This window comes from Camarhynchus parvulus, chromosome 3 (assembly GCF_901933205.1).
Source record: "Camarhynchus parvulus chromosome 3, STF_HiC, whole genome shotgun sequence".
NCBI classification, from domain to species: Eukaryota; Metazoa; Chordata; class Aves; order Passeriformes; family Thraupidae; genus Camarhynchus; species Camarhynchus parvulus.
Window position 1 is genome coordinate 14,108,049 of NC_044573.1, and position 22,661 is coordinate 14,130,709.

The window sequence follows — 22,661 nt, forward strand, 5'->3', positions numbered from 1 at the left end:
CCTTCTGAAAATGAAACTCCACTTCTGGCTTTTCCTCAGGCACGGAGCAGGCAGGTCCCAGGGGTGCTGTGCCTGCACAGTGTCCTGGGCTCTGCTCTCCCTGCAGATGCCTTGGCAGGCTCTGGGAATTTAATCCCAACAGTTCTGTGGTGGATACAGGCAACAGCTAGCATGACTTGAACCCAGCTTTGCTGATTAATGTATGATTTTTTTTAATCTCCAGAAAGGAGATGAAATGATGCTTTTGGAGAAGCAGTCATTTGGGTTTTGTAAACCCCACTGAGCTCCATGTGTGTTGTAAAGGCTTGAGAGGGAAGGGAAAACCAGGGGTGCAAGTGTTGGCTGGTCAGTGGAAATCCCTGTTAGGCATTCAGCAGGGGGTCAGAAAAAAGCAAGCTTAAAGAATGGGAGGAAATAAACCTGAGAATTGAATTATTTATTGCTGCTGCAAAATATGTTCTAACTCCTGTCTCCTAACATTAAAGAAAGATGTCATAGACATGGAAAGATGTAATAGGCATTAGCAGGGTCAGGAGAGACATGAAAATCCTGCAGTCAGGCAGGGAAGGCAAACAGACATTCCCTATTCTCACTGGCATTTTTGCCTTTACATGCAGACCCCTTTTTTTCTACTAGCCCTCAAAATAATCCAAATCTTTCCATACAGTTTCCACTACCTCCCAGCCCTTTCACAGGTAAGGGCTTAGCTTCCCAGGAGGCAGGGGGGTTTGAAAAGCAAGATATTTAAGCCAAAACCAGCTATTTTTATCACAATGCTGCACAGTTGTCCTGGCTTTGTTAGCACCTTCTGGTCAGGAGGGCAGCAGGAAGAACAGCCATCGGTACAAACCCCTAGGCTTGGCAGGATTAAAAATCCTGTGCAGTGTTTTGATGCTTGAAAAGAGAAGAAGCACATGCATTTTAGAGACACAGGTCCACTCACAGGTTTTACTGTGGTTCCACTTCAGGACAGCTGTCCAAAACCAGGCAACAGCATTTGGCATTGCACATCATCCTCCCCTTCCCTGCTTCTTTAGGAGTTGTGCAATGCTCATTTTCTCCATCTCACCTCCCTGCCTGAAATCACAGCAGCATTCTGTTTTCTTTTATCTGAGAGCTGCTACGTGACTTCTGCTCCCACTCAAGAGCTGCAGAGAGCAGGCAGGGGTGGTGCTGAAGACAGGAGTGGTGTCCCTGTGCCCTCCTGGCCACGGTGTGCCAGGCCAGCATGAGGACCGCCAGGCAAAGTCCTTGTGCTTAGGTTGGTCTCCCAGGAGGAAATCTTTAGCCTGATCCCAGGAATGGGGAGGAGGTGAAATACATTCTATTTCTCACAGTCCTACAGCAAGGGCAGTGACCTTACATATGCCAAGGGGAGCCAGTCACAAATGGGACCTTTTCCTGATGCAGGAGAAGCAGATTTACCACAAGGGGACACGTGCCTGCTCTGCTGGAGGCTGCTGTCCAAACTCTGCGTGCAGGCCCAAAAAGACAGGTGGAGAATAAAAAAATGCACAGAGAATAAAACTGCTGTTGTGGAGAATAAAAAAAACAAAGAGATTTCTTCTGTGCTCCAAAGGCACAGAAAGCTAAATGAGCCATTCACAACATCTCCATTTTCCTCAGGAGAAGTGGTTAAGGTCTTTTATTGCCTTCTTCTCCCCTTGTTCACCGTGAGAAAAAGAAAGAGACAACTAATTAAATATCTGATGTGGAAGAGCTGAAGCCTTTCTTTGCAGAGGTATCTTTGATTCTCATGTGTTTATTTTCCTGTTCAGTTTTCATATGCTGAGTGGATTGCTTATTAATTGTTAAATGACTGCTGTGCAGCTCAGTTATGGAAGTGATTTCTACTTCAGTACCACTTGCCCTTCAATTGAGAATGGGAGGTCAACCAAAATTAGATAACTTCTCTTCAAACCTTTTATCTTTCTGGAAAAAAAATATGGTTCAAACATGATGCCTGTCAAGAGGACTATGAAGTTTCAGCCTTAAAACAATCCGTGTGGCCAAGCTGGTTTGGGGATCACATTGAGAATTGGTGTCCTGATCTGTCCTGATGAGACCTCTAAACAGATTAATCCAGGTGTGATGTTGAGTGTAGGTTCTATTGCCCACATTCATTTCTAGAATGAGTTGTGCAATCACAGATTGAATAAAACAAAGTTGTAATTTTAACTGAGGCAAGGAGAGCTGTGTGGGCAGAGCAGGCAGTCCCTTGGCTGCAGTGAGATTCTGCTCAGGCAGAAATGTCCTCCCACGCTCGTCCCTTCAGGGTTGCACCTCCAGCTTCAGCTTTCACTGTGAGCCTTTGCTTTTCACCTTACACAAGAAAAGAGGCTGAAAAAAAAAGAAAAATAAAAAGGAGTTATGTATTATGCAGCAAATAATACCAAGGACATGTTCTGTGGTTAAAAAAAAAAAGGCAAAGAAAAATGCAAATCTGGAGCTTTTCCTATATTTTCAGAAGAGAGCTGTATTCCTCTGGTGTCTCCCTGCTGGCACATAATGCTGATATTTCTGTGCATTTGATCTGAAGGTCACTGAGGTCAGTGCAGAGATTCTCAGTATCTTCAGCAGACTTGCACCACACTGACCAGGAGCTGCTGTTGTGCTGATAAATCCGGGTGTGATGCCTGTCCTCAGGCTGTGGAACAGCAAGAGCAGCAGTGCTGGAGGGGCTGTAAACCAGGCTGGACTCTGAACACGTGGCTGCCCCCTTTGCTGTGGGAGGTTTCTCATGGTGAATTGAAAGACAGTAGTTTGCATTCTAAAAATAATGAGGAAAAAATACCTAAAATTATTTAGACTGTTTTTTTTTTAATTTTGCTTTTTTGTCCCCTTGTAAGTTCACACACTCAAATTGCCGAAAAGAAACAAATATAGTTATTTTGGTCCCACTGAGGAGATGTGTTTGCAGTGGCCACAGAACTCTGAGTAGATCCTTTTGTCCTGCTAAGTTCTATTTTCAGATCGTTGGAAAGGTTACGGGTAACTGCCGTAAACGCAGCAAAAATAAAAAGCCTGTTTGGTCTGACTGCTTTGTCTTGTTAAATATTTTAAGAAGGAAAGCCCAGCTTAATGCATGCTGGACTGCAGGCATATTTTCCAGCCTTTGGTACCCTGTTTATGAATTTTAGATGAGCAGTTCTGCCCAAATGCCAGTGACTTTTCACCATCCATTTCAAGGTGTATTTGCTTGTGATTCCAGATGTGTGGGATCAGTGTGCCAGGGCCAGAGGGTTAATGTCTCTGGGAGGAGATGGGGATGCTGCTGGGGATGTGTGTGCCTGTCTTGTGCCAGCCTTGTCTCTCCCTTCTCTGGTGGTAAAATGCCCTGGAGCAAAGGAGTGCCTGGCATTGCTGCTTGCTGTGAACATGGCCAGGAGAGAAGGGCTCAAACAGCTGCTGTTCAAAAATTATTTCTGAAAAATGCTGTTTTGTGGGCACAAAACATGCTTGCTGTAGCTGGGTCATGCTGATCCCAGAGCTTAGGTGAAGAACATAGGGGCTTTTTGAAATGGGGCTTTTTGAGGGCATTACCTGTTGCCATTAAGACACATAAATCAGCAGAGGGTTTGCATGGCCTTTACTCACTGCTTGCAAAACTTGCAGCAACCAAAATAAACACCTTTGTACTTTTAGTTCAGCTCTGGGTGTTGAAGCATTTCTGCAAGAGGAGCCACCTACCCCTCATGTGCTCTTGTTTCAGGCAATCCAGGTGCCACAGGGCAAATGTGCAGGGTTCAGAAAGGAGGGTTTTAAACACATCTTACTCCAAAATGCTGTTTCAGAGTAATTCTAATCTTTGGTCTCTTCTCTGAGAAAACCAGCCTTGACTGAAGACTGATTGGAGAGGAAAATCCAAGATCCTCTGGCCTTTGCCATCCACAGGAGCCAGCATTGTCTGCTCTCATGGAAAATCAGTTGTTTTAGAGTTACAGTATCAGTGATGAAGAGAGAGACAGGGACTCAGTGTGATGGTCAGAGAATCCAAATTTATTGTGAAGCACAAATGCTTATATAGTATTTTAGGAAGGCTAGTAATGTTTTACTACAATGATTGGGTTAATCATCATATTAACAAACTTACACATTTTAAACATCTCTTGCTTGCAGAAGTCTTGATGTCATTTTCTTTTTCTGGTAAGTCAGTCTGATTGAATCTTCTTGCAATCTAGATTTAATCCTCAAAGTTCTGTTTGCTATTGCCAAGGCATCCTGTTACCAAATCTCTAATGCTAACCAGGTCCAAAGTCCATCATCTGTCTTGTGTCCCAATATCTCAATATTACAGAACCATAGAATGATTTGGCTTGGAAGAGGATATTCATTTCTACTCAGCTTTTATATTTCAGCAGGACATTAATGGGTTCCTGAGTCATTTATGTAACACATAAACATGAAAGAGCTGTGGAGGAGCAAGAGTGATCTGTCTTGGGGCTGCTAACCAAATTATTCAGCCTGCAAGCCAGCAGTACTCTCAGCCAGAAAATGCCAGAATCCCAAGTCACACAGCCTCCTAAAGGTCAGGAATTCTCTGCTCGGGTTTTTAGTGCATTCTTTAACTGTGGGATTATTTCTAAATGCAGATTGCTTTAACTGTGTTGATTGGTTTGGTATAAAAGTAATTCTTACCCCCCCCAAGTTCATTCCTGTTCTCCTGGTATTGTTTATTGCAGTAATAGAGAGGAATGTGGTTGACACTGATTTGATGAAATAAAAAGTTACATTAAAAGCACCGAAATGTCCTTGTGTCCTTAGGAGTTAACCAAGTTCCTGATCTTGGGGATATGCTGTTACAAAAACATGCCCCAGTGGCAGGGAGGGTTTGATGCTGTGATAGGGTACTTCCTGAAACATTTAAGAAAATGCTAAATAATAACATAAAGTAGTTGAAACTTTCTTCTGAGGAAGTGTATGTGGGGGTTTATGATAATGAGTGATGTTTGATTTTAATTTTTTTGCCATGCTGAATGATTCCCATATTAGGCAATAGGTAGATGTAAATGTAATGAAAATTAATTCCAGATCTAAAGAATGTTCTCACTAGAAAAGCTGGATTTAGTGTAAAAGCAGAAGATGCATCAGTAAGGACTCTTGTTCTTAGACTAATTTCACACTGCAATTAAGAGCTACACGACTGAAAAAACAAAGGCTAGCCTAGTTATTGGGACATAAAACATGCCTAGGGAAAGCTGTACACTGGTATTTCAGCTCCATGAGCAGCCTTAAAAACACCAGCCAAACAAAACACTGCCCAAGAAAACAAGGACAGCTGTCAAACAAGGTAGAAAAATGTAGATCATAAGTGAGGAAGGGCATTTCCCCTCTAAGGTCCCCTGCAGAGGACTCTGAGAGGAGAGCACCTCACCTTGCAGTGGTTCCACTGAGAGACTCTGTTAGTGGAGAGCTGACACAGCAGGCAGGGCTTGAATAAGTGATGATGGAGCTTTCTCATCGCTGGTACCCTTGTGAGAGAGCCTGATGCCCTGCCAGAAATGGAGGGTTTAAATAGTTTTTATATAGTTTTCCATATAACTGTATAAACTAGATATGTATATATTCTTATATAGTTATATTTTTTATTTAGTTTTTAAATACATGTTTTGTTTCAAATCTCACAGTGATACAAAGGTAATTTAATATGTTTTTATGTTGGCTTTATCTGCTTCCGTGTACAGTTTGATGAAGCTTGCAGATATCGCTGGTTTTGTTTGTTTTGGGTTTTTTTCCTTTTAAAACGTCTTCATGCATTTCTTAGTTAATGATTTTAGTTCTGCTTACACCTTTGTTTAAATAGCAGCTGGCTCAAGACCCAGGCAGAGTTGCATACCGGGTCTCCAAGACAGTGTCATTAGCCTAAGCAGGTTAATTGATTTATTTGGAATGCCATCACACCTACTTACCTCAAGCCAGTCAAGCAGCAGAGGAAAAAGGCTCCTGTTAAAGATTAAACATTCCACATGCCCTGTTTTAGAGTTTGAAAGAGCTGGAGCTCAGCTGTGCTTTCAAAGATGCTGGAATTCAAATGGAAACATTTGGTGTGCTTGCTTTGACAAAACAGTGTCTGGAGGGGCACGGAGGGGTCAGAGGAGTGTGTGCTTTTACATTATGTTTTAGAAACAGTTCAGATACAGAGAGGTTTCACTTTTCATTCCTGCAGCAGGAGTTAGATCACAACACTTTCTGTTCCCCTATCTCAATTCCATTCCTATCTCAGAAGGCAGAAGTTCTGGCAGTGCCTTTGGCTGGGATTACCCAGCCCTGTGTTTAGTGGCCCTCACCTATGACCTGCTTACATGGTCAGTATTTGCCATGCCAGGCTGGACCCCTCCCCAAACTGCTTTGCACATACCCAAGATCAAGACTATGAGGGGAAAAAATACTTTTGAGGTTTCTCCTTAAATACCTTCTTTCTTTTTTTTTTTTTTAATTTTTTAATAGGAAGTGCCATCATGCAGGGGGCAGGAGGGTTTTGAGGAAAAAAGCAAATGGTAAACAATGGGAATAGTAAGCTCAAGGTGACTGCAAGGTCAGAGAGGTGCCTCTTGATGCCCTCATGAAAAAGAATTGCCTTAAAAATTTGGGATACTCTGAACACCTCAAGGTAGAGTTTTTGTCCAGCAGCTCAATTCCAAGAGGATTTAGCCTAAGCTGAGCATGTTCCAGAGTGCAGATGCAGCCTTGTACAGAGTCAAACATCCAGCACTCCTCAGTGAGGGACAGCTATAAAGGGTTTTCTGTTCTGTGAAGCTCCTGTGGCTGCAGCAGATTTTGTGGGGGAGCCTGAGCCTCAGGTAGCTGGAGGTGTTGGAGGAACCAGGTGAGCAGGCTTAGCAAACAGCAATCGATCAGGTGAGGCCACACAAAAAGTCACAGGCATGACCTTGCAAAGAGTCATCCGTAAGTGAGAATGAAATCTGCATTTTGTCAGCATAACCAGGTCCTTTTTTCTGCATTGTGGTGGTTCCAGCAGGACTGTGGCTTTTGTAACCTTTCCTTTCTGACCACAGCAAGCTGCCCTCAACACTGCAATGTTTGCCTCCCCTGATCAGCCAGGGGTCTGAGGGACATCCCCAGGGGAGGAGCAGTGTCCTCCCAGCATCTGGAGCTGTGTGAGCCCTGGGGGAACAGAAATCAGGGATCACTCATCCCAAACCTGGGCTGGACATCCAGCACTTGTGCATTGCCAGCCTCTGTGTTTGCACACTGTGGTGGGAGGGTTTTGGGGGGAACAGTGGATAAGAAACCCCTGGAGTGATGAGTCTGTGCAGGGGCAGCACACAGGGCAGGGCACTCAGGGTGGGATGTGGGGAATGCATAAGGTCAGAAACCAGAAACAGTGTCATTTTTTTATAAAGTCAAAAAGAGAGAAATTGGAAGGTTTACAGAAAGCAGTGAAAGTTAATATCACCAGAGCCATATAAGAAGAGGCTTTCATAAAAGTATTGTCCTTTTTTCTTGTTAATTAGTAAGAATCATGTTATTCTTGTTAGCTTTTTAATGTGAAAGGTATAAAAGCTAGAGTATGCTACCTTCTAATTAGTTATACTGATTAAATTATGGTTTGGCTTTGCTTTCCTTCAACACTTCCTAAAAAGAAAGCTGCACCTCCAAAAGGCACAGGGAGCAGCAGGTTAAAGCTGCATCCATAAATGCTCACTTTTTATGTAGGATATAAAATACGAGGTAGAATATTTTCAGGAGGCTGATAATGTAAAAGGAATGACATTACATTTGCTATGCAGTATCAGGGATCTACTTTTATCCTTTGGAATTGTTCCATTTTCTGCAATCCTTAATCTGCTTAATCTGTGATATTACAGGCTTGATGTTACATTAAAAGTATTAAAAATCTGCAATCGAGTTAACTTTTTTTTAAGGGGATGTAATAATAATTTGCTTAAGAGGTTCCTGGTTCATGTAATACCAAAATAATGGAGAATTAAGAGGCTCTGACAGTTAGAAATATTTGTGCTTTATTCTCCACAGTATTATGGAAATGAATTGCACTTTACATTATAGTTTTTGAAGGGCATGACTGTAGATATCTAGCAAAAATAGCTCTCAATTGAATTAAAAATAATGAACTTAGTATTGTCAGATATGTGGGAGTGTGAAATCAATGGATTGCAATCCGTTGCTTTTTTTGTGGAATTATCTAGATTCTGCTGTCATTATCATATGCCCCAGTACATCTTGCAGAATATTAATGAATATAAAAATAACTTGAGAAGTTTGCAGTGGGATCACAATTGATGCAATGTGATGGAAGAATCGATGCAGCATCTCACACTTTCGTCATTCTGCATTGGTTTGGGGCAAGTTTTTGTGGTTTTATTTTCTTTTTACCACTTATCAGATGTTCCTAAGATGAGAATCCAAATGGCAAAAATAAATTGCTCTCATAAACTTCTGACATTAAATATTTGCACCCCGTGGAACTACCCAGTTTAATGTCCTATTACTGTGATTTTTGAAGAAGGAAATGCAAGCTAAAATCCAAGGTTTTTCTTCTGTTTGGACCATTCATGCAAGATGGATTTTGTGTATTGTGACATACCTGCAGCAGATGTTTGAGTGAAAGAGGGGATGGGAGAGAGCTCTGCACATGTGACAGGACAGGTCCCTCTGACCCAGGCAGCCCTGGGAATGGTGAGCACCAGGTGTCAGGGAGAGGCCACCCAGAGAAAGGTTTGGAAGCAAGTTTATAGTGCAGGGGTGAATTTATCAGGGTTTATTTTCTGCCACTGGGCAGCACAGTACTGAATTCCCACAGTAATGGGTAAGGATAGTCTGCAGTGAAGGAAGGCTTCTGTGATAGAGCTTGGCAGCATCATTGCAAAAATGACTTCTGGATGTGCCTTTTCCAAGGAGAATGTGTTCTTGCACTGTTAAAAAGTGTCTAATTTCCATTTTGAATTTCTGGTTATGTTGAGATTTTGGGGGGCAGGGGGTGTGGTTTAATTTCTTTTCTCTTGCCTTTTTTTGGTATTGGGGAGAGCATTTGTTTTTTTTTAATATCCTCTCCCCCCTTTTTTTTATTTTTTTAAATTAAGATTTGGATTTGTGTGCCATGCAAGCCTGTGAGCAGGTACTGGCTCAGGCAAAACCTGCTCTGGTGCTGAGCCATGAGGATGGAGGCTCACAGGTGACCATTACTGACCAGTGAACCTCATGGACCTGCTGGGATGAGTCCAAAGAAAAGTGATGAAGATGCTGCCAGGGCAGGAGCACCTCAGCCAGGCTGAGACACTTTGGGTTATTCAGCATGGAGAAGACTCTGGAGAGACCTTGGAGTCCCTTCCAGTACCTAAAGGGGGCTCCAAGAGAGCTGGAGAGGGACTCTGGACACAGTTATGGAATGGCAGGACAAGGGGAACAATTTTAAACTAAAACAGAGTCGGTTTAGAGTAAATGTTGGGAAGAAATTCTTGACTGAGGGTGGTGAGGCACAGTTTCCCCAGAGAAGTTGTGGGTGCCCCATCCCTGGAAGTGTTCAAAGCTAGGTTGGATGGGGCTTGGAGCAACCTGGTCTAGTGGAAGGTGTCTCTGCCCAGGGTGAGCTTTAAGGTCCCTTCCAATCCAAGCCATCCTGTGATTCTGTGATTGATTTTCCTCCTGAAATACAATTACACTTATGACTTGGGACAATATTTACAGGATAGTCCCTGCAGGTGTTTTATTGCAATAGTATTTACATGGAATTAGCAAATTTGGAGGAAGTGGGAGAGTTGACATTACCAGATAAACCAGACTTTTTGGCAACAGCAGGTTATACCTAAGCCCCTGCAGGTGTTTTCTTTTACTCCAGAGAAGCAATCTCTTAACACTTCTTTGCAAAATTGGACAAAAAAAATATCAGCAGTAGATTTATTCTGAAACGAGTATTTTGTCTTTTGTGTTTAATTAATGCCTTGGAACCAAAATGACATTTGTTTGTGCCCGTGGGTGTTGCTGTGGGAGCTGATGTGCTGTGAATTCCTGGGCACGTTTGCTGTGTGCTGGCTCCGAGTCCCTGCTCGCTGATGTCTTGGGGACCAGCTCCTTGTTTTATGTCCTGGGGACCAGCTCCTTGTTTTCTTTATCCCCCACCGCCTTTGGTGTTTTCAGCCTAATTGCTGGTACTGGGAACGGTCCGATATTCATCTGTGCTAACACATCTCTGGTTTAACCGGAGCCCTGCGCTTGGGTACGAGCCAAGCCCAAAATGTCCAAAAAGGCAGCACTTCTGAACTCTCCTACTTTTTGCTTGGAATTCTGACTCTTTTTTTTTTTTTTGCTCTGTTTATCAAAAAAAAAAGGGGGGGGGGGGGGGCTGAAACTTAATGTAGGTTCTTAATCACAATGAAAGATTGTTTTGAAGGCAAGTTTTGGTGACATTACAGATTGGGGTTTTACCTATGCAAGGGGAAGCTAAATCTTTAAAACGTCCTACTCTAAGGCAAAACCTAAAGTAATAGAAGAGAATAAGATCTCTTCCGGGGCAGTGCGATTGCACTGACGCTCTGCAGAGCCCATGGCTGCACTGCCTGCTCCAGGAGGATCGCACCCAAACCCCTCCAGTCCTCCCACTGCCCCGGGAAGAGGCTGCCTGGGTGCCCAAGGCCAGGAGCACTCGGCTGGCCGGCTGTGTTTGCACACAGGCACCCGAAGCTGATGCTTTCGCACTGTCTGAAGAGCTTTCCTGGTAATTCAAGCTGGGATAATTCCTTTACAAAGAACCTCTAACGATCTTACAAGCACCGCGTCGAGTTGAGGCGGCTTCTAAGAGTGGGTCTGCGCCTTGGCTGGTGGCTTTGAAATGCTCAGTGTTGTTGTAGGATCCTCCAAATTGAGGGGAAATGAATATGAATGCAATGATATGCGAATTCTGAGGGGTTCCTTTCTGTTGTTCCAATGTAGTGGCTAAAACTTAGAAATACAAGGTGTATCAAAGTTGCTACAAAGCATTTTAAGTAGCCGGCCAAAGTGATACAATAGAGAACAATCGTATCTTTTTAAGTTTTCAATTTGTGAGGGTTGGTTTTCTAAAAATACATGGGGTTTTTAAGTATAGTTACTGAGACAGAAAAAGTCGTGCTTCGTTTAGTCTCTCATATAAATATTTTTGCAGCACTCTGTTGTTGCAGCTCCTAGAAAACCCGATTCAAGGCTGGGGGCAGTTTGTGTTTCTTGGATGTTTTGTTTTGCAGCTCCTTTTTATAGCCCGGGCTCGGGAGTGAGAGGGGAGGAGGGGTGGGAAAGTGTGGAGGGACAAAGCCAAGGCGGCTGCAGGAAATGGGGATCCTTTCCCACACCTTCCTCTGGGCACCGAGCGCGGCTTCCCAGCCTGAAGCTGAAGCCCCGGCTCCAGCCCGGGCAGCAGCAGTGCTGGGCTTCAGGACTTCGAGTCCGTGACTGGGTTTGGTTCTGTTCAGCTCCAGGGGGGCTGGATTATTTTTTAGCAGTAGGAAGGATCAGAAGGGATGCCTTGTTTCCTGCTAAGGATGAGCAGGGATACCATTTGTCCTGCTCTTGGAGAATGCCTCAGGGAAGGAATAAGGATTTCTGTATTTCATGGCTCCATCTTATTTTTTGTTCCGTTTTTCATGGGGAAGATAAACTAACAAAGCATTAAATAAAACTGCAGCTGAGTTCTGAGCAGCCTGATTTCCAGCCTTCTTGGGTCAGGTTTTAGGTTGGTGCACATGAGAGTGGATAACCAGACACCGTCCAGCCCACATGGGAGAGTTTCAGCTGCTTTATAGCTAAAAGAATGTTTCCTGAGTGCACTTCCACTTGTACCAAGTGGCAGTGTCTTTGTGTAATCAAAGAGTTCTGTGTAATCGAAGTGTTTTGTTTTCATCAACTTACATTCCTTTTGACTGACAAAGCCTGAAAAGGGGAACAAAAAAAAAGTCCTCCTTATGCAATAGGCCCAGGCAGAAACATCTCCTCCAGAACTAGGTGCTCCCATCTCCTCCTGTCCACTCACATTCCCCTGTGATTAAGCCATGAAATCAGCTTTAGCAGATCTTGAAGGTTGCATGGGCAGCCCTGGCCTGATTAAATCCATGGATGGGCTCACATGGCTCGGGATGCAGAGTTGTGGCTGGAAGGCCTGAGGAGGCACCAGGAGCTTGGCCTTGGAGGTCACCCCATGGAGAACCAGGTCCCTGCACAGCATGGCACTGCCCTCCTTCCCAAAGGTCAGGACAGGAACCAGCCCCTGGCTGGAGCACACGTGGAGCAATGAGAGGTCAGGTTACAGAGAGCTCTTGTCGGATCTGGTCTGTGAAAGGAAACTTGAAATGTGTTACAGTTACTGGGATTATTTTGGGCTGGTGAGAAAAGCTGCTCGTCCTGCAGGAGCTGTTATGTGAAAGCCTGCTCTGGACTTTTCTAGTCAGGTCCAGAAAAGCAAGGATGCTAGAACTGGGGAGATCCAGCAGGAGCTGAAGAGGCATTGGCTCTGCAGTCCCAGTTTGCAGCACTTGCTCAGGGTAGGCTGATGCTGTCTGGGTCTGCTGGTGTCCATGCAGAATGGTTCACTCAGCAAGGGTCTGGGTCTCCTCAAAGCCTCAGGGGGTAACTCATGGATTGCTTGAGATCTGACTTTTCCAGTGCTTCCTAATCAAGGAATGCTCTGAGACATACTCCAGGATTTTGTTCACATTTTCTTATGCAGCCTCCTGCAAACACATCTGCCTCAAGCAGATCCCACCTGGATTTTTATCACTGATACAAATTAGTGCTCCTAATCAGACAGGAAAATGCAAGAAAGTCCATTGACAAATGGACTTAAGCTGTCAAATTCCTCACCAAACTTCTGCACAGGAATCAAACATAATTGTTTTTCTCAAATATTGTTCTCTCTTCTTTTGTAGGAATCGGAGTTTCTCTGCCTGGAGTTTGATGAGGCCAAGGTGAGCCAGATGCTGAAGAAACTGTCAGAAATAGAGGAGAGTATGACTTTGTTGACTCAGACTACTTAATCAAATAAAGAGATTGCAATTTACAAAAAAAGTACCCTTGGTACATTTTTGTAAATCCTTTTTCGTAAAAAAACATTTTCAGCACATAAAATAGGTGGTGCTGGTTAAATCCAGATTATAACCCCAAGAATGGGCTAAATCACATTGTGAAGCTTTCTCATCCCCTCCTCCCAATCTGTTTTCCAAGGCAGCAGCAACACTGTTTGCACAAAGCTTTGCATAATCAGGCCTTGGGGTGTAGCACAGCTTTCCTCTTTATCTCCTCAGTCACTTCTGGAGTCTTCCACATGCTGTGGATGCTGGGCTGGATGAACAGCAAAGGTAAATTGGCCAGTTGTGGCAGAGGAGAAATGAGCAGAAGAAACAGGCAGATTAGGGGGAACTCATGCTTATGCTTTCAAACCATGGACTTTATAGGACAAATCCACCTCTGTGAGCTCTGTCTGCTTGGAGTTAAAGCCCAGGAAAGCAGATGAAGTGCAGGGAGTTCAGGGAGCAGAGGCACAAACACACCTCTCTGTAGCTGTGAGCTCCGTGCTGCTGAGGATTCAGTGGTTCCCAAGGGCTGGCCAAGCTGGCTGCAGAAGCCAGGGGACAATCAGGGGAGCATCTCCTGGGCAATGGGAGGCGCTGGTTTTCCAAAAGGAGCAGTCCTGCATGTGCAGAGCACCTGATCCAGCTCTTTGCTGGATGGTGCCTTCAAAGGCATTTCTGATCTGCTTCCCCAAAGATCATCCAGCCTCATCCCCTTCTGGCTCCTGGGCCATAGTGGTGCAGCCCTGGCACGGAGCTGCATGCTGTATTTGAGGGGCCAGTGCTTTGTCAGAGCACAGCTGAACTTGGCTGCTCTCAGTCCTGCTTTTCATGGCTTGGTTTGACCTGAGAAAGCCTCAGATGGAACCCATGGTTTCTAAGTGTGTGCAGCTCAGCTCGGAATGTGGGTAAAGGAAAACGCCCTAAGGCAGCCCGAGGCCTTATCAGTAAAATACTTGTGTGAGTGAAGAAATCTGCCAGAGGCAGGTCAGGGGCACAGGATCTGCACTGCCTGGATGGCTCCTGGCTGCTGCAGTGCCCACATCTGTGCTGGAACACCCAGCTGCAAAACAACTGCTGCCCCTGCGCTGACAGTGGCTCCCAGAAGGGTTTCCAGTTCCCTGTGTTTCCCTTCAGGGCTGTGACCTTGCCAGCCTGGTCACAACAGGATGTGCCACCACACTGAACTGGCTCAGCAGGAGCTGAGCCTGGGCAGGCCAGCATTGGACAGAGCAGGAGGGAAGGATCTCCTTCCAGCAGAGCTGCCTGGTGGTCCCTATAAAGGTGACAATGCTGGCTCCTGGTTTGCTCTGTCACTTGACTGGAAGGTGTGTACACACGTTTGGTTGGAGGCTACATTGCTTCTTGCCATTTTATATTTGCTTCATAAGCAACCTCCTCCTGAGCTAAAATTACATTGAGGGCTTGTACCAATATAGAGATGACAACATGAAATGTTCTCGTGCCATAGCTAAAGCACTCCTCATCGCTTCTCCTTGAGAATTTATTGCTTGTGGAGTTGCCAGATTGCACTTGGACACGAAATCTCTTCAGAGCAAGGGAAGGGCACCTTTTCCCATCTGCCTGGTCAGAAGGGGAAACATCCCTCCAGCCAATTTGTGTCTCTGCACAGGGAATTAACATTCCCTTTGCCGTGCCTGTCCCACTGCTGCCTTTTCTCTTACAGCCTCCTGGCTCTGCCCTCTCGTCTCATGGAGCCCCCAGCACCTCTGTTTCCCCAGCTGCCTTCAGCTGATCCTTGTCAGAGGAGCTGGGCTGTAACCACAAACTGCTCCTCGTGCTGCTCCCTGAGTCACTGGCTGCAGCACTGCTGTGAAATGAGTGCTTTGTGATTCTCTGAGCTTTCTGTTGCCTTTTTCAACTCAGTTTGTTCAAGTGCTTTCTGTGGTTTAGGACTTTTTTTTTTTAAATATCAAGGTCAGGGAAGGATCATGATCTTAAGTAGCTTGCACTGTGTCAAACATACTTATTGTTTTATTTTAACATGGTTAGAGGATAGGAAAATGTGCTATAAATGGAAATTAAAGAGAAACAAACTGGGAACAGATGTCAGGAAGTATTATTTCATGCAAAGAATAATAAATATGTGGAATGGCTAACAAGGCAAGGAGGCTGAGGCAAAAAGTCTAGGGGACATTTAAGAAATAATTGGATGCTTTCTTAGTTGAGGTCTGAAGTGGTATGTTTTTATGGCTGGATGCTTCTCTCTCTTCCTAATCTTCCCTCCCCTGGATACCTAACCATCCTCATTTTCTTCTTGGTGGATCTTTCTAAACTACCGTGCAAAACAAAAAAAAAAGAAAAAAAAAGCACTGAGTGTGTTGAGGACCACACTGCTCAGTCCTTGGTAGTCACTGGGCAGCAAAATTCCTCCTCCTTCACCAGGTTTGATGTGGCAGGGAAGGGGGTGCTGTGCTTCCCGATGCTGTAATCCTCAGCTGCTGCTGGGACACGAGGGCAGGTTTGCTCCTTGGCAGGGCTGTGCCTTCCTGCTGAGGTGGTTTCTGTGTGTGTGCATCCACCTGCCCCTGCCCGCGGTGTTCCAGCCTGGTGGCCACTTCTGGCTGAGCCTGGAGGGGACAAGGCCTCCGGTGCCACTCTGCTTTGCTTCCTTGAGTGAAAGACACAAGCACCCATGGCTTTTGTTGGGATATCACTTCCTATCTGAGGTCCTGCTAAATATCTCTGTGGTGCTGGCACATGACAGCTCCTGTTCAGGAGAGATTTCATAAATCCTCCCCCCAAGTCCAGATGTAAACCAGACTCATCCTGAATGCATGGCCAGGCAATTCCTGCAGTGGTCGCTGGAATCCTGCACAGATCCAGCTGAGCAGACGTCCCAGCACAGCCCTGTTGGCCCCTGAAGCCTCACCCAGCCTTGGACACCACTGTGGTTCCCGCCATGGCCCCAGCTCCTGTGCCCATCTGCTAAGCCAGGCCAGCAGTGTGGCACCAGGGCCATCACCTCCTCCACCTCCTCTTCCTCTTCCTCCTCCAGGAAAGCAGGCAGGCGTCATTTCACAGCAAGGGAACTGAGCGGCCCAGCACGGCCAGAGGGGGAAAGGGAGGGAGGGAGGGAGAAGCAGCTGGAAGAAGGGCCGAAGGAGGGAGTCCCCCTTGAGGGAGGCTTTCCTGCCCATTCCTCAGAGGCAGCCAGGGCAGGAGCAGGGACCCAGCCACACAGCTCCTGCCAGGCTCCAGTGTCCTTGGGCTGAGGAAGCTGTCCCCGCAGCGGTGCCGCTGGTCTCGGCTTTGCTGGCAGACCCTGGGGTTGGGTTCGCACCGGGGGCTGGGTTCGATCCAGCCTGTCCCGCGGCGGCTGCTGAGGCAGGGCCAGCCCCGGAGGCAGCGGCACTTGGCTGCTGCCCCGCTGTGAAAAATGTGTATTTTATGATTGGCTTTTTGCAAATATTAAAATGAATATTATATGTGTTGTGTTAGAAAGTAATGCTGTATTAATTCTCTTAAGTAGTGTGGTAAATATAGTTTTAGGTTATAAAAAAAATGTTAAAATAGAAACTATGCTGTGTAGGATACTTTTTTTAAAGAAAGGACTTGAAGCAAAATAGCAGCCACAGGACACCTAAATCTTTCAGAGAAAGGGAATTTATTGCCCCATTATCAGAAGAAACGAACTTCTTCCCTCCTCGAAGGTGCTGTTAGGATTCAGAGGAAGTTGACGACGACCAGACAGAGTCCTGTGTTTGAATGGAATTTATGGATCATGTATGAGGTGTATAAATATACAACAGGCTATTGCTTGTAAGAGTTAATCCTTTGTTAATGTGTGTCCTTTTTCAGGCTCGTGCTGCCCAGAAAAAGGTACCCGGAAATCTGTAACTCTTTGTTTCTGTTGTCTCATATTGTCCTAATTCAAATTGTCCAAATTATTGTTACTCTAATTGTATTACTATTTTTATAACCATTTTCTTACTATTAAACTTTTAAAATTTTAAAAACAAGTGATTGGTGTTTCTCACAATGATATACTTATTTTGTGTTGGTATTGATTTGCTTTCCAGTTATTCAGGTTGCTTAGTCTCTTTTTTTTTTTTTATTTTTTTCCCCTACAGGCCCTTTTGCAAGTGTAAATAGTAGTGTGTATGCTCTCATTGTGTTTCACACAATGGGAAGGATTCCACAGGAGCCCATAATCTCCACATCTTACTGTGCTTGGACTTTTTAATAAACTGATTTATATTTTGAGAGATTTTCTTTTCTGTTTATCAATTCTTTGCTATCTATTGATAAAACAAATTGCTCACCATTTTTTCTGAGGAGATTTCCTGATTTAAGTATTTACTGACCATTTGTATGTGTGCAAGTATCTGAGAAGTATTACCCTGAGGCTCACACTGGCCATAGATTGCTCACAGAAATGTTTTCTTCTCCTTCTGGGCAGTTTCAACAGTTTATTCATTCATCCCAAATATTTATGAAGAAGTCCTCAGTGCTGGGGACAGAGGGAGCCCTTTGAATAAGGGGAATGCAGTGGTCCTGTAGCAGCAGCCACTGATGACTTTTTAATGTGTTGTGTTTCATGTGGCTTGAGACTGGAAAAACAGGCAAGGGCTCCTTGCCTTGAAGCTGGGCCTGTTAAAATCCTCCTCAAAAATTATTCCAAAACCCCAGGGAAGTGTGGCTAGGGGTGTCATTTAATCCAGTGTGGAGGCTAGAGCTGTGCTCCTGGGTCTCCCTCACTGTGCCTTGGTGGGGTAAAAATGCCAGCACAGGGGGACAGGCAGCTGTCACCATCAGTGCACCTCCCCTCAGTGCACCAAAATCCAGCTGTTTCCACTCATCCATGTCACACTGGTTCAGCCAATCTTTGCCAAAGCTGTGGAAGAGGCCCCCTCTCCTCAAAAAGGACACACAACGCCAAAGATGCCTTTTCCCAGCAGTGTGAATCCTGTGGGTGATTCCCCAGGGCCACAGAAGTCCCGGAGGACTACACGGTGTGTGTCACCTCCCATGGAAATGTGGCAAGAGGGACACAGCTGCAGCCTCACCTCTGAACTGCCAGTGCCACTTGGGAAGTGTTATTTTGGGATATCACCTGAGCTTCTTGTCCAAGCACAAAATTGTGGCTGGTGCTGTGGAGCTTCCCACCAGATATGATGGGGCTGACCAACCCCAAGCTCAAGTCCCCAAATGCTTTGCCCTTCCTCCTTCCTTCTAGTGGTAGGAAGGCAGATCTTGCAGTGCAAGAATTTGCAGGAAAACAGGTTTGAAGGCATGTCAGGGGTGGAGATCTCACCTGGGGGCTTTGACCCTGGGGCATTTGCAAGGAGGTCCCTGAAATGGGGAGTTGTCAGAGGGCATCTGTGAGCAAGGAGGTACAAGAGAGATTTCCCCAAAGATGTTTTCCTGTTTATTATTTTCTCTGCACACAGGTGACTTGGTTCTTGCATTTTAATTGCCTTAGTGGCCAGCAGCACTGGAACTCCAGCTCTCAGCCATTAGCTCTTGTAAAGAGATGGTATTGGAGAATACATAAAAACAGGTAATTGCATAAATGGCATTTTTGGATGTCAGCAAGTGCCTCAGACCCTCGAGGAGTGACATTTTACAGGAGTGGATGGGAGAAAAACAGCAATCGCAGCACAAACCCCAAATCCATAGTGTTTCTGAGAGAAGCCTGGGAGGCAGCAATCATCTCCTGAGTTTTCTGGCCAGTTGGCAGCCCTGGCTGAACACAGCACTGCTGGGAAACTATATAGTGCATTTCAGTAATTAGTGGCACTTTTTCTGCCTGGCAAATCAAACCTCGCAGGGTATGAGAGCCTTCATGGCGTCTCTGCTCCTGGCAGCAAAAGGGACAAATAAGCAAAGCCACCTCAGGAGTGCATGGGTGGCCCAGGCAGAGAGACAGAGAGATGACAGAGAAAGAGAGAGATGTCTGCTTGATCCCAGCCACCTGCGTGTGGCTCAGGGCTCTCCCTGCACTCACAGAATGCAGCAGCCACCCCAGCACCCTCTGAAAAACATGTGGTGGCCTCCTCCAGGCATCTCCCTAAAATAAACTGACTCCTGCAGAACCTCAGAACAAATCTGCATTTTTCTGTGACCGAGGAACAAGGTGTGTAGAGTTAAATCCCTGCTCCGAGATCCTGGGAGGCAATGGCATGCAGAAGTACGAGGTTAAAAAAAAGCCTCTAGAACCAGTGGCTGGGAACTGTAAATAACTTCCAGGCAGTCCTTAGGCACATCAGGAGATGAGCAAGCAAAGCAACTGGAATTTATAAACTTGCATAATTAATTATTCTTTGCAAGGAGAACAAACATTCCCATGTTCCAGCTCTCTTAGGGCCTTTGACAATTGGGCTCCTTTCTGTAAATAATGTTATGGAAGTTGATACATTTCAGTTAGTGCTTGTTCTAGCCTCTTCACAGCCCAAGGATGTTTTCACTCCAGTTTATGATTTCAGCTGTGAACAGATCATTTTGCCCTGGTGCATCTATAATGGGATTTAAATTAAGATGCTTGCAAGCAGTGTAACAGTAGTGAAATAGTGGCTGGAAAACATTGGTGCATACCCAGGGAGAACGAAAGACAGAAATAAGCTTTACATTGCAGCACTGGGCTGAGTGTCTGCTCCCTTCCCCGCCGGGCAGGACAGGATTCCTCCAGTGCTGTACCCGGGCTGCATTGCAGGGCTGCTGGGGACGTGGTGTAATGGCCATGGATGCTTTTGTTCCGGAGCACGGGAGCACCTTTGAGTCATCCAACAGCCTTGTAACTGCAGCGTGCTGCAGTCAGAGCTGGCTGAAATGCTTAACCCCAACGGCTCAATCTCCAGCCATTCCAAATTAGTACAGCTCCATTAACTCCGGAGGACTATTTACGTGGGGGAGGCTAAATGTGTAGAGAATCAGGCACAAAACCTGCAGTGATTCTGTACTTGGGGCAGTGGTTTACTGATTTACAAGGCTAGATCTCATCTCTGGTGGTTTCTGAAGTTTATTTATTTATAGTGAGCACATCCATGTCAGGGGGATTTCTCCATCAAGCAGCGTAGGGAAAACCCTTCATCTACTTCAATAATGTTGCTGATCCCAGTCCCTAATGCTCCTGCATATATCTTCCCTCCATGTCATTCTTCAGTAACCTGTGGCTATGAGGCTGGATATTAAAACTTGATATGTGGATTATTTAATTTCCCTTTGTCCTGTATTTTATTTCTGAATTATTATTTATGATATTATTTATTATCTGCAAATCCTGCAATAACAGGAGAAAACCTTTGTGATCTCCTTTGATCCATTGTAATTCTGATGCACTGGGGGCCACATCCTGCACCCGGGTGGGCTGGGCAGTAAGGAGTGTGCCTAAGTCAGCACTGAGGCATGGCAAACAGCCTGTGGCCTCTGGGGTGGCTTTTAGGAGCACAAATCCAACTGAAATGGTTACAGGAGAACAATGGCAGGTCTTGGGGGAAACCAGGTGAGTCATGAGCACCTGGCAGAAGAAGCCATCGGCAGGCAGAGGGATGGTGCAGGACAGGGAGCAGGGAGTGAGGCCCAGGCTGCTCTGCAGGCTGGGCACCAGCCTGCTGGACAGGTCCCTGCACCCTGGGCTTGTAACTGCTCTCCTGACAGAGAGCCCACAGGGCTGGCACAAATCCCCTTCTGGACAGAGCCTCATGAGTGCCTTGGAGGGTGCTCCAGAACAGCCCAAGTAGGTCCCACCCCAACGCTGCCACCATATAAATGAGCCCAAGCACTCTCTTCACCCTGGTTTTGGTGACCCTTCTGCTCCTGCCACCCCAAGAAGGAGCAGCCAGGAGCAGCAGCCCCAGGCCTGGTGGCACAGTGCCTCTGCCACTGGTGTGCAGCTCCCATGGGCTGAGCAGGATCTCACTGTGGGAGCAGCTGTGCCCAAAGCTGAGAGCTTTGCCCAGGGCTAGGAGTGTCTTGGCAAACCTCCTGCACATGGTGTTGGCACAGGTTCCTTTGCCACCCAGAATCAGCCAGCCTGGATGCCAGCACCCTCCCAGGACTGGTTTTAACTGGAGCTACCCAAGCTGGCGCTGTGACAGTCCAAGGGAGTCTCATCCAGGAGGTGCCTGAAATCAATATGGTTTGGAAAAATCTAAGTGACATGTGGGGACTGGCAGTTTTCCCTCATCTGGCATTTTGCTGTGCTTAAAACTGCATCTGCTAAAAAGTAAAAGCCAAGCAGAAGGGGTTTAGCTGAAGTGGGCCCAGTACAATTTTTCCTAGGTGTAAACAAAGGAGAAAAGTGACTTTGTCTCTTTACATTTGAAGAGTCTTGGCTGGAGCTTTTTCTGCAGCTCTTCAGGTCTTGCTGCAAAATGCAGTGGGATGCCTCTGAACAGAGGTAAGGAGAGGTGCAAGGAGCTCATGTTTCCAGGACACAAAAAAATGATGGTTTGTATAGAGCAGGTGCCTTTTTTGGTTGGTTTTTTTTTTTTGTTTTGTTTTGGGGGGTTTTTTGTGTTTTTTTTTTTTTTTTTTGTTTGTTTGTTTGGTTTGTTTTTTGGTTTTTTTTTTTTGCAAAATAATTATTGTCCAGTTTCTTCTACAATAGAAATTGAATTTCAAGTGGATTCTTCTCCATCCTCTGGCATCCTGCCCTCTGCACTGCTGTATCTGCCTTGTGTCTGCAAGGAAAAGGAGCCCCACATGGAGGCAAAGAGTGTTAGTTACTGCAGCCTGTGTCTGAAAAAGGCAGGTACGCCCTTCCAGAGCAGGGAAACCGATTTGAATCCAAGCAGCTCAGGAGTAATTATTCTTGGCAAATGTGAATCAATACCAGCACAATGCAGCTCTGCCCACAACTTGCAAATGGCAGCACACAGCACAACAGGGGCAACTTCCTTTCCACAGTCTCTGTCCTGTCCTGCTGTGCTTGCAAGAGCAAAGCTGCAATGCTCCAGAGGAAAAAAAAGGTGTTCTGAAGCACATGTGACAATCTCTTTGACTTGAGTGGTTTTGCCAAAGCTGAACCTGCCAGCCACAGCTCCCTTACCTCACCAAGGTACAAAAGCAAAGGGAAGTGGAGCAGAAGACCTCTGTAGCACTTGCTGTGCTGGCTGGCCTGCGTGTGCCAGAGGCAGAAGGTGGGGAGATGACTCTGTGAGGAGACCACTGAAATGCTATGCTTGTGTTGCTGGCAGGCCTTGCTGACAGACCCTGCCTACCCTGGGAAAGGCTTGTCTGAATTCCAGGCTTAAACATCTGGGTGGGAAAAACCAGGTTCATTCCTGGAGGAAAGGAGATGCTCCAGCTTGAATAGCATGTCACCTTTGCTTTTTAATTTTTTTCTTACTGCCGCTGAAGTGCTTGCATGCCACAATCCTTAGTCTCTAGTCATGATTTAAATTTTAGCCTCTTATCTCCTGTTCTCATCCCCTTTGGTCACAGAAGCATGTTCAGGTTTGTCCTGTGCTCTCCAGGTGTCCTCTAGCCAACCAATCTGTCCACAAAATCAGGCAGATCAGTATCCTGGATAAGCTTTGGTCTAGCTCAGAAAATTAATTCCAGCTGTCCTGGCCTTATGGAAGGGTTTTGACTCAGGAGAGCCAAGAGAGTGTTCACAGGTGGGGAGAAGGTGTTTCAGTACCTGTGTGCCTGCGGCGTTTTCAGCACGGTGCGGGGGTGGGA

General features: G+C 45.8%; 2 protein-coding genes across 2 annotated transcripts in view; both read left to right on the plus strand.

The window, feature by feature from the left end:
* Positions 1 to 16,505, plus strand: part of COMMD1 (copper metabolism domain containing 1) — a 63,858-nt gene extending 47,353 nt beyond the window's left edge. The window contains exon 3 of the mRNA XM_030945057.1: positions 12,873 to 16,505. Within this exon, the coding sequence (XP_030800917.1) occupies positions 12,873 to 12,980 (108 nt within the window). The 3' untranslated portion in view covers positions 12,981 to 16,505. The remainder of the gene's footprint in view (positions 1 to 12,872) is intronic.
* The window catches only part of B3GNT2 (UDP-GlcNAc:betaGal beta-1,3-N-acetylglucosaminyltransferase 2), a 72,128-nt gene that overhangs the window by 29,460 nt on the left and 20,007 nt on the right, over positions 1 to 22,661 (plus strand). Inside the window, exon 2 of the mRNA XM_030945056.1 lies at positions 12,873 to 12,911. The gene's annotated coding sequence lies outside the window, so the exon portion shown is untranslated. The remainder of the gene's footprint in view (positions 1 to 12,872; positions 12,912 to 22,661) is intronic.